Here is a 14,685-nt window from a genome sequence, read left to right as displayed (position 1 = left end):
CAGTGAACACATGGTTGTACATGGAAGCAACCGCTGTGTGTGTCTGCATAGACAACCGCTGTTTACCTGCGTAGACATGATCTTGGCGTTGATGTGTGTATGTATGTGTACAAGTCGGAGGGTGTGTTGTGTTGTGTGTGTGTGTGTAGATGTGGGTTGGTTGGTGAGCAGGGTTATGTGCATGAAATGCAGACATATTAGCATGTAAAAATATTAAAATGCAGAAGTGTCTCTTTTGATCTGAGTATATGATAATATTACTCACCCACACACAGTAAGGCTGTCCCTCATTGTAATTGTGTTGTTTTTTTCTGACAAATAACACATTTCGGAAAAATAGATGCTGAAAGAGATTGATGTGTTTGGTCTTATTTTTTTTTTACTTTTATTCCGAAAACAAAAATAAAGAAAAGATTGGTCGCACATATTAATCCAGTGGCTCGATACTGTTAGCACCACCCAGTCCTAGCCATCACATAGGTCCATTGGCAGCCTGACTCTCTCTCTCACACACACACATACAAACACACACATACACACACCTTATACTTAGCCATGCAGCTACCACTGTGTATTGCACTGTACCAGCTTTTCAATGACACTTCCCACCCCCCCCTCCCATCCCTGCAATAAAGCTCTGGCACCCCAACAGCACCCAATCCCCCCAACCCACCCCACCCAAACTCCCCAATAATCCATCTTATTGTCAGTAGAACTATCTCAAATACATATTGCATAGGATTATGGCCATGCTTTACAAGAATTCTTCATTGACTAAAAATAAAAATGGATCGGATGGATTACATTGAGAAATATAAAATGATATTTGCTTTCGTTTTTACAGATATGCTATATAATATTGGAACACTTACAGCGCAACATGTATACGACATCTACTCAAGAGAAAAAAATTATGTAACATTTAACCGGCATTTTCTCTATCACATACATGGTTAAATACTGTTCTGACCACTCCTGCCGGGCCTTTGCATTCCAACTGATTAAAATGATCTCTTTACACTCATACACATCCATATTATATATAATATTTCTTATATATCTCATATATCATTCAAAGATAAACTGCACATATAATCTCTATATTATTAGTTTTTTTCTTTTTTTCTGCATTTGGAAGATTTCATTAGAAAAGCATAATCCTTTTACTTGGATGCAAAACACACAGAGAATAAAACATAGAAATTAAAAAATATGTGAACTCTGAACACCTCTCTGATATTGCATGCATTTGAGACGATATGTAGATATGAAAACGAGAAAAGAAAAAAAAATAAGGATCACTGTTAAGTCTGATGAAATGATAAAAAATAATCACGAGCAACATCTAGCACACGGGAGAAAGAGAAAACAGAAAAACAATGTGTACACCTTTTCCAAAAGGATTTGAGTCACCTGGGTCCACGCATCTGTTCACATAAGACTGAATAAGGCATGCTTAAGACAGTCACTGAGTTCTCTAATGCCAGTGTTGTGCTGTTATTGTTTTCTCTCTCCTCTTTTTTTCTTGATTTTTGTTGTTGCTTTTGTTGTTGTTGTTGTTGTCGTTGTTATTAGTTTGTTTTTCTCAGAACGAGAAGATGTGCTTCATTAAAAACCACCAGGACCTCCTCTCAGATACCTTCATATGGTCACGATATGCAGTCCGTCAACTGTGGGGGGAAAACACACACAGTCAGGGGTTACTGAACTGATTGGACTTGAAGAGCCTCAAGCTCCTTAGTACTCAAGGCTGCAGCATGTGCTTGCCACCAAAAAAAACTCTAAATTAAATCATCAAATTAAGTCTTCTGTGCAACCAAAAGGGCTGTGTGTGTGACTAAAAAGCTCCCAAGCTTCCCTTTCTTTAAAGGTAGTCTAACAGAATATGTCTCAGTCTCAGGCTATCATTAGTGATGTGGTTAATGACAGTTGCCCTGACGTAGTTGTTCTTTTGATAATTTACTGAAGTTATGTAATAGCCTGCTGTGCCATTTAGTCTGGCGTTAACACACACACACACACACACACACACACACACACACACACACACACACACACACACACAGGAAAGGAGCTGTTACAGACAACAACAAAATAAACACAAAGCCTGCTTGTCAAAATGCATTATGTAGTGTTTTTTGAATTCTGGAGCTTTTAAATGTGCTATTTTTAGGAAAACTGGGACCATTAAGGTTTATTTATTTTGAGCTTCACCATGGACTGTGTTTTTATGCCCTTTGAGCACCTAGTCCTGTCCATCTTTGTTTTTGCTGCTTCAGCGACCACATACAGCTTTAGGTTTTGTTAAACATGGCATCTCAGGACAGATGTGGACAGGGTGGCCATACAAATACAAAAGAAGATTTGTTACTTGATAACCTTTTCAAAACTTAAAAATAGCCAAAGGGAAACCCCATCCCAACTACTGGCCATCAGCAGATCAACAGAAAGCTATCCCACACTTTGTCAAACCTTGAGTCGGGGTTCTTATATATCTCCTGTAAGTTGCAATATTACCACTAATGATAACGCTATCACAATGAACAGCCAATAACTGAATTTCTCAAAACATGGAGGCACTGAGTTTCACATCTGGTATGTGAATACAGAGCAGTATATCAGATCTGTGTCTTTTCTGCCATAAAGAGTTGTTCTGTCTGGCATTGTCAGCTGCTTATTACCAGGGCACGTGGGGTAATTAATGGATAAGTTTCCATAGCTGATCACGCATTGATGGAGCACAATGATAATTACACTAAATTAGCTCCATTCAGACTGTGGATTGTGCCGTGCCAACACATGGATGTGGTGCTTAATTATCACAGACCCAGTGGCTTGGCTATTTAAATCAGGACATTTGGGGAAACATCTGGATCTTTATTCAGTCCCCTTTGGGAAAGCACCTAACAGCACTTAGTGGCAAAGTGTGCCAACTTGGTGCTGGTGTTTACGCTTTGAATAGTGGTATGCAAAGTGATACAGCCATACAGTTTATGGCAGTATTTTAGTTTATGTAAATTAACTTCATTAACTAATAATCATGTTACTAACATTTCAAGCTGTGTCATAAGGAGTGAAAAGATGCTGTTTGTGACACAGTTTAGCATCTAATTTACGTGTGTTACACAATTGTGGTGATAATCCTCACCTCTGGCTTGATCTGTCAGCTCAGTTGGTGTTCCGTTGTCGAACTTTTTTGTCTTTGTGGTTATTTGTAGAATTTTTCCTGAGAGGGAAACAACAGACGCCTTGTCAGTGGTGAAAGATCTCAGTAACCAACAAGGACAGAGGATATTGTTAAGCGATATTGCTAATGCTAGAGAGGTGTATTGATTTATCCCTTTGCAGTATTTGTCTAGTATACAAACAAGACTGTGCCTCACGTTCAATAGGACATGGGTCAGCACATTCAATTCATGGTGTAAACATTTAACTGGTCACCTTGGTGTAAACTCATACATGATACACAATATCATGTTCTATATGTATAATGTTTCATTTTATTCTGTATTAGTGTTCACTACACCACAATATTCATATCTGTATGGGTGGTCACTATCACAGCAATAGTCATAACTGTTAACTAATGAATTAAGAATTAAGTTCTCTTACATTGGTCCAACTGGTTCATCATCTGCATCAGAGTTTAGGGTGCATAGAAAGACAGAGAGGACAAGAAAACAGAATTAGGTAAACTAGAAACCCACACAAGTACAGGCAGACAGCCATTCTTTTCTATATTACCCTTTCATAAATTGACTTACCTACTGACAAAATTTTACAATTACTGTATGTTTAGAGTTGCTGTTCAATTTGTGTTTGACAAAATAATACTGAATGACATATCATGGAATGTTATATGGTTTAATATAAATCTGTGGGGCATGCTACATCAGAAACACCGAACATGCGAGAAACAGGAATAGTAAAACAACAATGTGTTAAGTTGATCCCAATTTTATATTATTAATTCTAAATTTGTATGTCAAATAATTATTTCCAATAACATTGTTTGAAGTTCCAGGGACCAAGGTTTGCCATTAATAAGGGTTGCCATGTGTGTATATCTGAAATGTTGGAATTCAAATCTCTGTTGTACAATGGACCTACAATTTTGGACTTGCTTGTTTACTGCCATTGCAATCATGTAGTTGTCATGACAGTGAGTGTTTTTATAGTGTTCAGAGAAGTTAAATGATCACTAATCTCACTGTCCCGTGAGTAATCTCACACACTATCAGCAGTCAACCAACAACCACCCTGCATCTTGAACATTCAAATCCTATTATCATTGCACCTTTTCTAAGCTTTAAAGAGGATTCATATTATTATAGGCAATGCAAAAAATAAGGGGAAAAACAACTTCAAGCCACAAACATTGTCCATGCTTGTGGGACAGTGTAGACTAATGAATAATGTTTAGGCCTTAGGCTCCTAGTTTCCATCAAAATATAATCCCACATAAATTCCATTCAGGTCACGTGGGAGCATTTGAGATGTCCAAGTCTACGAGATTGTGAAAAAATAAATTGGGGGGGGGGGGGGGGGGGGGGGGGTGGACAAACGCACAACAACAAAAAAACAAGACAAAAAAGAAAGCATGCTGTTAAGTAGATAGAGGCCAAAGGCATTCATCAGTAGTTTGCAACACAGCTGATATAAAACTCATCTGAAAGACACGAACACACACACACACACTAAATAATAACAATAAAGGTTTTCTGTGAAATTCATCTTAATAGCTTGCTATAATAGCCCAATGCTAATGATAACTAGCTGACCTGCAAGACAAATGCACACACACACACACACACACACACACAGCCCTTTAAAATGTGTGTGTTATTGTCTATTTTAGACTTCATGTGTATGCATATAATGCATAAAACTTAAAAGAGTGGTAGCATCATGCTAATATCTATTCTGATTATGAATATTTAATGTTTCAGAATACATGAATAGGACTGAGTATGTCTACATTACATACCATTACAATGAAAGACACTGCAGGAAAATGAATATCATCTTGTAGGATGCAGATCATTACAATCCCGATAGGGACATTTTTAACTCAGCACATGAAATATGACTCAGAGACTAATAGATCTCACATAGACATATGGCAAAATCTAGCAGAGCAGGAGAAATCTGTGGAATCACAGCGGGTGAGTTTGTGAAAGGGAGAGTCAGCACAGCTGTGTAACGCCGTGCATGTCCTCACCACTGATTTGTTCATATTACAGAGGCAGATGTAATCTAGGTTACCTTAATCTACCCTTCACCAATCCCACTCTTTCTCTGGCCTGCAAATCCAACTGAGCCACAAGGCACTTTTTTTTCAGACCAATGTAACATTTTCATGCATAACTGCTAGCACACACAGAGAAAGACACACACAAAGATAAAGATATGCCTGGGAGTTGCCATGCTTCAGTTAATTTCTTGTGCATCACTGCCATTGCATAACATTAAATGCCATTCAGACACGCATTTAGGTTAAAGCACAGACATACAGATGTGCTAGACACAGTTCAGACATCAACGATAACGACGAGCCCTCAGTGGTGTGGAGGAAACAACCAGCTCATATGACTGTCTGAAAGTGTCTCAGAAATCACATCCGACATCAGTCTCATTTGGGTTTTTTGTTTTAGTTGTTTAGTTATTTTGTCCAGTACATCTTTGTGATTTTATATTAAAAAAAAGCTGGGTGAAATTGGCACACCACCCCAAGACACAAAAGCAAAGAACACATTCCATCTGACTGAGCAAAGAATTTATACAAACAATTTTTTTTTCTCTCTCCAGTGAGGACAGAGCTGCTCTTTTCAAAACTGAGTCAATTAGATTGGGAAAGTAAACTGAAAGCACATCATCAAGAGACGGAGAAAGAGTACAGATAAACCGAGGCAGAGGTGCTGGACAAATGGCAGGACTGGTAGAGTAGGGACTGGAACGGTTTGTGTCCAGTACCTGCAAATAATGAATATAAGACAACTATGCCATTTGAGCACATGTTGTAGAATAATAAAATAAAACAATTCAGTGGATTAACAGGTATCAAAAACATGGTCTGGATGGACTGCAGAAGACAGATAAAAGCTGTAGTCTGTAGACATGCAAATGCACTCACTTACCACCCGTTATGTATGTGGTGCCATTGGGGGAAAGGGGGGGAAAGAAGCAATAGCAACCCATTAAGAGAACCACCTCTGTTGATCTCATCCCTACTTATTAACCCTAACATGTTGTTCATGCATCACAGCCATCTTGCATTGGGCATTTCTATACTGTACTGTATATTTATGAAGAAGTCTCAAAGTGCTTTATTAACCCCTATATCCTTCCTCGAGCCTCAATTGAAGGTTCATGACATGGAATGTGTGAGGTTTTGAACTAATTGATTTTTTTTGTTTGATTTTTACTTTTTTGTACTGTTTCAGCACACATATTTTCCATATAATTGAGCATGGGTTACCAAAAACAAACAATTTCATAGAAACATAAGTAAAATTGACTGATAGGAAGCACATAAGCTTTAGCTTTTATGGTCCGACATAGTACTTCAGTAAACAAAGGAAAAGTAGACTGCCTTGACTCAACCTCACCAAAGGCTGACCATGTCCTCAAGATATGTCAGAAGCACTGTATGTCAGCAGAAACAATTATTTAATTTTGTGGGCAGTATTTTGCCTTTGCACGAGTCCGAATTTAAACAACAGAAAAAAAGAAGATATTTGAGTCACACATTTGATGCAAGCTGTTTGAGAGAGTACTATTCAACATACTCAGTTACTTCTGAGTGCATAACGAGATGGAAGTCATTTTGACAAGGAAGAACAGGAACAGCACCGGGAGAAGAAACAGTAGTGTGTCTACAACACTGCCGGGCTGTGCTGTACTCACCTGATTTAGAAAATTGGAAGGGGGGGGGGGGTAGTGTTTAACTAAAATCTGTTGTTTATACTTAAAAGACTGTCGAGAAAGAGATAAAGGGCCCTATCATGACATTCTAAAGTGCATCGTCACTCGTCAAAAGTCTATTCAAATTTAGTAGGATGTCCAGTTCACATTGGGAGGGGTTTCGTTCTCAAAAGTGGAGCGCATGGCGTAACAAGGTGTTCCTAGGTCTTTTAATCAGTCATATGGGTGTGTTTGGGGCGTAACATCATTTTAAACCAATGAGAATGACATCTGTCATTCCCTTTAACGGCGCAACGCGCGATATGTCAAATAAATGCATCGGTATTTTGGCATTCAACAGCGCATTTGAAGGGGGCTGCTTGCGAGACCGTATGGAAAAGTCATTCTTAAACCATGCTTTACTAAAACCTAGCATAGCCTTCAGGCATTTGCACTCGTCTATTATTTGAACTCATTGGCAAAGTGAAACTAACTTCACCAAGGAGTCAGTCAACGACAAGACAGTTATATGCAGTTACTTTCACTATTGACTGACAATGGGTTACCACCGAAAACATAGGCTGGAAAAAGCAACACTTACCCTAATGTTGCTCAAATGACTGAATAAAACAACATTTATCCGGCAGAGGAGTTGCTTATATCTCGTGACAGTGCGTCTTCAGCTGTGCTCCATATGTGTCTCTCGACTCTCCCCTAATCACTTTTAACCGTCATTACCAATTTGTAAATGATGGTGAATAACTACTCATCATGAGATGTACAGTATTTCGTAATATCTTTATTCTAATTATGTTTCCCATTGTAATCGTGCAATTTGTAATGTTTTACATGGACATGCGCTAGTGTGCGTTCATGAATGATAGAAGGATGGTGCGTGCACCAGCCAATATGACTGTTGACATGCGCTCTTAAAATAGCATATGAACAACTCGCCATTGACTTCTGACCAGGTTTAGGTGGTGTATGATAACGATTTTTGGACAACGCGCCAGGCCCCTACCTATTGCCACACCCCTGGGCGCAATGCTTGAAATATAAACATGCAAAATACCGAATTCAACTCTGCACGGGTGAATAACGAACTTTACGCCATGCGCTGGTACCCAAAATACAGCCCAAAGCCTGTTTTGAGGAACGAGGACAAGCAGGCTGGGAAAGGATTATTAAAGAGCGAGCGAGTGTCTGGCTGTTTTTATATATATATATATCTTTTTAGTCAATGTATGGTAAGCAAAACGTGGGGGTAAACAAAACTTTATCAATTATGTGCCCAGCTAATTTTTACCTTAATTAAAAAAGGTCAAGTTAAGAACATACTGTAGTTCAGCAGAGGAGTGACATGCATATCCAATCTGTTTTGAGGCCAGGTGCTGGACAAACACAGCTTATAGTAAAATAAATAATAAGTGTCTGCACACTTAAGTCCAGCTCCCAGAATTTATTTGACAACAAATGTAATTGCAGTCAACTAAATACTGGGAGCTGTACTCCAATATGTGGACATTTTTCTTTCTTTTACTCCAGGGTATATGACTATAGCAATGGCAAAAATGTGGTAAATAATGTCTAATAATTACAGTAAATGCATCTTTCTTTGGATTTATATGGCTATTTATGTATGCACTAATTAATGGCTATATTTTTCGATAATAGTCACCGTCACCATAACTGAATAATATCTCATTTATCATGTAATACCACTCTCATTTTCTTACATGTTTCAGTGTGCATATTACACTGCCAGAGCTTTGCAGCAAAAAATCCTAAAATACTGTGAGACGGTAATCAACTTTCATGCTGCCTTAATTTATCTTGGAGAGTGTCCTCTGATAGTGCTACTCTGTGCAAGAGAGGGTCTGGGCTGCAGTCTCATTTAAAGGTTAACGGCGAACCCCTGTGTGGCTGGGAGATGCCCTCGTGTGCGGCGCTAAAGGTCAGATTAGCATGCCTCCGCGGCGGCTGTGTGAGGCAGCAGCACCGGTCCTCCAGTGAGGAGCGAGGTGTTCTCTGGCTGCGTCTGCACGACTGCTTGTGCAGGGAGACGGGCAGCGGGAATGGGGAGTTTCCTTTTAACCCTTAAAGCCTGTGTTGCAGGTTAACCACCACTGTTGATTAATGGGTACATAAAGCACTCAATATATGTATATCATTTTTAAAAATGTCTCCAAATGGTGTTAAATGCCAGTTTTTGTTGTTTTTAGCATTAGCGGGTTTTTTGTACGCAATTCGGTGATGACGTCACTTTGGGGACTACTTGATCTGCGCTTCATTCATTTCAATGCATTTCAATGGACATCGCGGTTACACTTTCAACATAAAGTTTGTATATTTACACTTCGAATTTCGTCACAGCATTTATATCACAGCTACCCTATGATCTACCAATGGTAATAACGGTGCCTGATATCAATTTAGTAATTTTTCTGAATTTCGGGAGGTCTCGTTTTGGAGGGTATGTTTTACATTCATTCCTATGGGAAACGGTCACGGTTACACTTTCAACATAAAGTTTGTATATTTACACTTCGAATTTCGTCACAGCATTTATATCACAGCTACCCTATGATCTACCAATGGTAATAACGGTGCCTGATATCAATTTAGTATTCCGATTTTAGTTTAATGCAATTTTCTGAATTTGAGAGGCCTCGTTATGAGGCTACATAATGCACCTATTCAGTTCAATGTATTATGCTTATAACATTACGACACTTTTTTGTTACTGTCAGTGAACAGCACCGAATGAAAGTCAACATTTTCTTTATATCTAGTGATAGTGATCATGTCGTTAGTTCAGATAAGTAGGCTACCGGGCAAACTTAGTCAGAAGATCAGAATATGAAGCATCATGATAGCTAGCTGGGCTAACTTTTTAGTCCCACCTGTGAGCCACCCCAGTTACTTAGCTTCTAGCCGCCGCCGATTAGGCTGGTCGTGTCTTCAGCATGAATATTTTCGATAACTACTGCTCGTGATTGATTGCCATTGACATCGTCAGGGTACGGCTTACCAAAGAGGGAGATAATATGGGCAAGTCGCAGTTTTGCAGGTGTTTGTGTGGGCTGTGCCGTCCCGATGGAAACTGGTGGAGAGCTGCAGTAACTAGGGAAGCGAGTGCATTTTGGCCGCTGGTCGAGGAGCTCCCCCGTGACCAGCATATGACATGATCTATCTAGCTATCTATCTACCTGTCTATATACATATCTAGGCTATCTATAGCCTATCTATTTATCTATAATCTGCGCTATCTACTGCTGAACAATCCCTTGCTCGTCTCTCTTTACTCCTCTCTCGTTACTCTCAAGGGTCTCAAGGTGGGCTTTGGTCTGTAGTCTCCCCAAGGTGACGTAATGCAATGCATTGTGGGGGAAAGGAGAATCACTTCAAACGCTGTGAAATAGTAGCTGCTTTTTCGTATTATATTCCGTTTTGTGATACCCAGCAACATCAAATACAATGGATAACAGTTTAAATGTTTATTATCAACAAGCAAATTGTGCAAATTCGTTGGAAAATGAACCCTGCAACACGGCCTTTAAAGGAGTACCGTCACACCGGTGTGACGGGAATGTTGAGAAATGAACGTTCTAAAGAATATCTGGGTTCATTGAATTCAACATAGAATTTTAGAACCTTCAATTGTTGCAGAACTTAGAATGTTCAAAAATCTACACCTTTAAGGGTTAAAAAGGGTCGGCCATTCAAGGGCTCCTCTAGGGGCGCTGACAGTGATACTGGGTCTTGAGCCATAATGTGAAAATATGTTTACTAATAGTGTTATGCCTTCAAAGTAACATTATCTATGTCAAGTACAAAATGATAGCCAAAATTTCACCATCCATTTCTTAAAATGTTCTTTGTCATCTTAATTTTCTCTAGACCATATAAATGTTTATAAAGGAGCCCTTCATTTAAAAAAAAGTTTTTCTCATCTCTCTTTACTCTGTGGGTAGGCAGGGTAGCAGGAAGACATTTTGTTATATTTCAATTAAGAGAGCTGTTCCTTTTTACAAAATCTGTGTTTTTGAGGCATGGGAGGTAAGTAGCAGGGGGGAAAGCCCTAGAGCCTTTGGGCAGGTTTTGCATTTGCATCGTCCATTCTCCCATGAATATTCAGGTGAATACCCTCTTTAGACTTAGTGCAGTGACCTCCCTTTCGGGGCATTGGACATTGTGGAAAACCCTCCAGGTTTCCCCTTCAGAGGATTAAATTATTGATGGCTTTTCACCTTCACGACAAGGCAAATTATCTGCTACCTGAGCTGATGGCTATCTTCCCATCCCAGCTGGACGGCGCTGGCTACTCCATGGGTGGCCAAAGTCGTAATTATAGCTCAATTATCTGTCACTTCGCCACAGACCGACAGTGTTTAAACAACACTCTAGAGGGATGATGCCGTCTGTGTGATGAGCTCACTTCAGTTGACAAGACAGGCTCACTCCCTCTTCAAAGACAGTTCAGCGCCTCTTTGAATACAATCAGAGTGCTTCTCTGTTTGCATCCATTGTTAAAAGGACTCTACTTCACTGTGTGCTCATAGTAAATCTTGTCGCACAACCAATGAAGGACCCAGGCCCCGCTTGTAACATGGTACTGCTACATCTAGGAGTCATTACAGCTGATTCCTTTGACAGGGCTATTTCTACATCTAGCTGCTGTTATATCTGATTTATTTGAGACATGACTATGGAAAGCACTGCTCTCTCAGTCATTGTCAGACAAGTTAGAAGATTTAGTGTTTTATAGTGGACAAGCCTAAAAGCTTAGTAACGATCTGGCAACATCTCTATATTTAAAGGCTGATTGGCAGCCAACTGCATCTTGGCATCAAAGGTTACAAGGCAATCAAATGGCAGACATACTTGGTTTGCCAACAACAACACATTGAAAGGGTAGCTGGCAGCTACAGTAAATGCATCTCTTCAAATGGTACCAAAAAAACCCCAAATGGCCCCGGTGTACTAGGCTTACCATCAGGCACCTCGTCGGGCTTCTTGCGTTTCTCGTAGACGACGATGATGACGACCAGGATGAGGATCTCGGCAAGCACGCCCAAGAAGGGCCAGAGTGGCGCCAGGTGGCTGCGCACCCGCAATATGGACATGGAGGACTTGTGGCCGATATTGTTGGTCGCGTTGCACTGGTACTGGCCGGGGTCTGTGCTGATGTCCAAGTTGATAACGTTGAGCTCTGTGTAGCTGTCTCGGGATGTGACGAAGAAGCGGCCGGACGAGTTGTCAATGTCCTGGACATTGATTGACAGGGGAAAGATAATAACATACTCATCTCTTACAGCATATCTATACAGTATAACCTCTAGAATTACAGTTGTAAGCCAAGAAGTATTTTTATTTGCACCTTTTCATTAAATGCTATTGCTATAGTTAATCTGTGATGAAGTGTCATTCCGATTTGACATAATTTCATGTCATTAAAATTAAAATGATTTGTAAATAAGCATGTTCACTGGAAAACATGTTAAATGTCTGTTTGGACATATTTGTGTTGCCAGGGAAGGTAGAAATTCATAAGGAAGGATATATTACCACTCCTGACTACTTCAAAGTGGCTGAGTGCAGACACCACAAAGAGACTTACCACCCAGGTCTCGGCGACTTTTTTCCTCCAGATCCACACTGGGTAAGGATAGCCCACTGACTTGCAGTAAAGCATGGCATTCTCGCCCTCGTTCTTGTTCTCACTGCGTTTGTGTCCAGTGACCTCGGGGGCAGCTAGGAAAGACAAAAAGGGAAAACTTACACCAAATGACAAACATCATACTATACACCACTGACTATTACACAGCTGTGCACATTTAATACTGTATAATCGGCGAGGGTGAACTACTCAACATTTCCCTTAACTAGCATTAGTTAACATTAGATTTTAGTTAATGTAAGTAAACAATAACTTGTTTTAATAAACAAGAATCAAACGAGTCTTTCCCTGTCTGTTAAAGATCTCATATCACAGCACGCCTCATAAGGAATTGTATTATTCTTTGGTCATTAGATAGTTGGCCAATTACCTTAGAAAAGATAGGAAAGATTTTGCTTTACATCACTTTACTTTGCGTTATAAAAATACATTGTCATTTTGTCATTTAATGGTATTGGCTGACGTGGGGCAGATAGTTTTGCTCCGAAATTGTGACAGCGCCTAATTCACTTCCTTATGAATATAAATAATGAACTGCAAGTCAGTGCTGAATTGTGTTATTTCAGTGATGTCATTCAATTTCAGCTATTCAGCCATTCTGACCACACACAGGGCCATACGTATAATCCCCCAATGCATGATTGAAATTCTCTGAGAGGTGATATCCCCTTGGGAAACCCTTCCTCAATGAAATGAATGGATTTGATTCCCCGGTTGGGGCCATTGATGTAAGCGAGGAAGTGAGCGGCGAATGGAGCAAAGTGGTGCAGAGTAATTAGCTTGATATCTCTGGCGTAGTTAAACCGCCACTCACGTGCGGCCCAGGACCGCCAGGGCTGCCCACGCACGTGTGCGTAGCGTTGACTCATCCCCCTGTTTGCTCGACAGTGCCTCTGACAGCTGGTGTCGGCTAGAGAAAGGTTTTTTTTCCGTGAGAGACTAGGCTCTGGCGCTCAAACCATACACCTCCACAGCCTCCCACCCACGAGACACGCCGGGTAGGGGGAGGGGTGTGAGGTTGACAGCAGACAGTAAGATATTCACTCCTTGTAACTCCTGTGCATTGGGCTGATACTGCTGCTGCTGCTGCTGCTGCCGCCTTTTGCTAATCCCTGAAAATTACGGTAATTCCTTCCATGCAATTAAGCAGGATAAGGGGACAGCCTGCAGAGAGTACTCTCGCTAGCTGCTGCAGGAGGAGAGCGGTGAGATGGGGGTGGGGCCAGGAGGGGGAGGGTTCAGGCGTGGCCTCTGGTGGGCAATGACATCATCCATGTGTGATTACGGAGAGCACATGCCCGCCTAGGCAGGGCTTGTGTGGGTGCATGCGTGGGTGTGCCTACATGCATATGTGTGTGTGTGTGTGTGTGTGTGTGTGTATGAGTGAGTGCATGCGTGCGTGCGTGCGTAAGACAGCATTATCCCGAGCACACATCACCTCTGACTCGACAGTAATCCAGCCGTCTCTCTCTCTCTAGCCTAGCGTCACACAAACAGACAGCATTGTCTCCGTTACACACACACACTCTCCCTTTCTCGGCACTTTCCCAATACTGATCCTTCATGAGTGTTCACCAGTGTGTAATGAAGAGATAGAGGTAAATGAGATTAACCTAACTACTGACCCACATGTCTAAGAATCTACTATCTTTCCTTAAGCCTGATTTGCACAAAAAAACCTCAGGTTAACCCCCCCCCCCAATAAAAAATATATATACAGACAAACAAACATTTAATGTACCTTCAATTTTTGGTATTTGGAACACAACATACCATATAAACCAAAACTTGTAATTGCACAAAAACTAAACGTCAAATATTTCCAAACGATGCAAAATAGATATGAAATGATAAAAAAGGGATAAAAAAATTCAGACAGGAGCGCCCTTAAAGCCGTGGCTGCTAAGGACAGATTATGATGGCGGAAAATAAAGTGCAGCTATTAGAGAGGAGTGGGCCGGGATCCAGAGCTTTAATCCAGCCCATCTCACAAGCCTCCATCTGTTGCCTCCCAGCTCAATGCCTCCAAGCCGGGAGTGCCAAGGACACTACAGCCTGGGGCAGCACAGTAGACACACACACACACACACACACACACACAC

General features: G+C 40.7%; 1 protein-coding gene across 2 annotated transcripts in view; it reads right to left on the bottom strand.

Annotated features, from left to right (window-relative positions):
* Positions 1–416: 416 nt before the first annotated feature.
* LOC143125727 (neuroplastin-like) overlaps positions 417–14,685 on the bottom strand; it is a 42,781-nt gene continuing 28,512 nt past the window's right edge. For both annotated transcript variants that reach the window (XM_076287431.1, XM_076287432.1), the window contains 5 exons: positions 12,524–12,657; positions 11,897–12,170; positions 3,613–3,634; positions 3,149–3,226; positions 417–1,670 (listed from right to left, as the gene is read on the bottom strand). In XM_076287431.1, the coding sequence (XP_076143546.1) occupies positions 3,169–3,226; positions 3,613–3,634; positions 11,897–12,170; positions 12,524–12,657 (488 nt within the window). In that variant the 3' untranslated portion in view covers positions 417–1,670; positions 3,149–3,168. The remainder of the gene's footprint in view (positions 1,671–3,148; positions 3,227–3,612; positions 3,635–11,896; positions 12,171–12,523; positions 12,658–14,685) is intronic.

This window comes from Alosa pseudoharengus, unplaced genomic scaffold (assembly GCF_046254945.1).
Source record: "Alosa pseudoharengus isolate Yale_2024_CS ecotype anadromous, Long Island Sound unplaced genomic scaffold, YU_APseudo_1.1 YU_APseudo_1.1_scf_16, whole genome shotgun sequence".
In the NCBI taxonomy this organism is placed as follows: domain Eukaryota; kingdom Metazoa; phylum Chordata; class Actinopteri; order Clupeiformes; family Clupeidae; genus Alosa; species Alosa pseudoharengus.
This window is presented reverse-complemented; position numbering and strand designations above follow the sequence as displayed.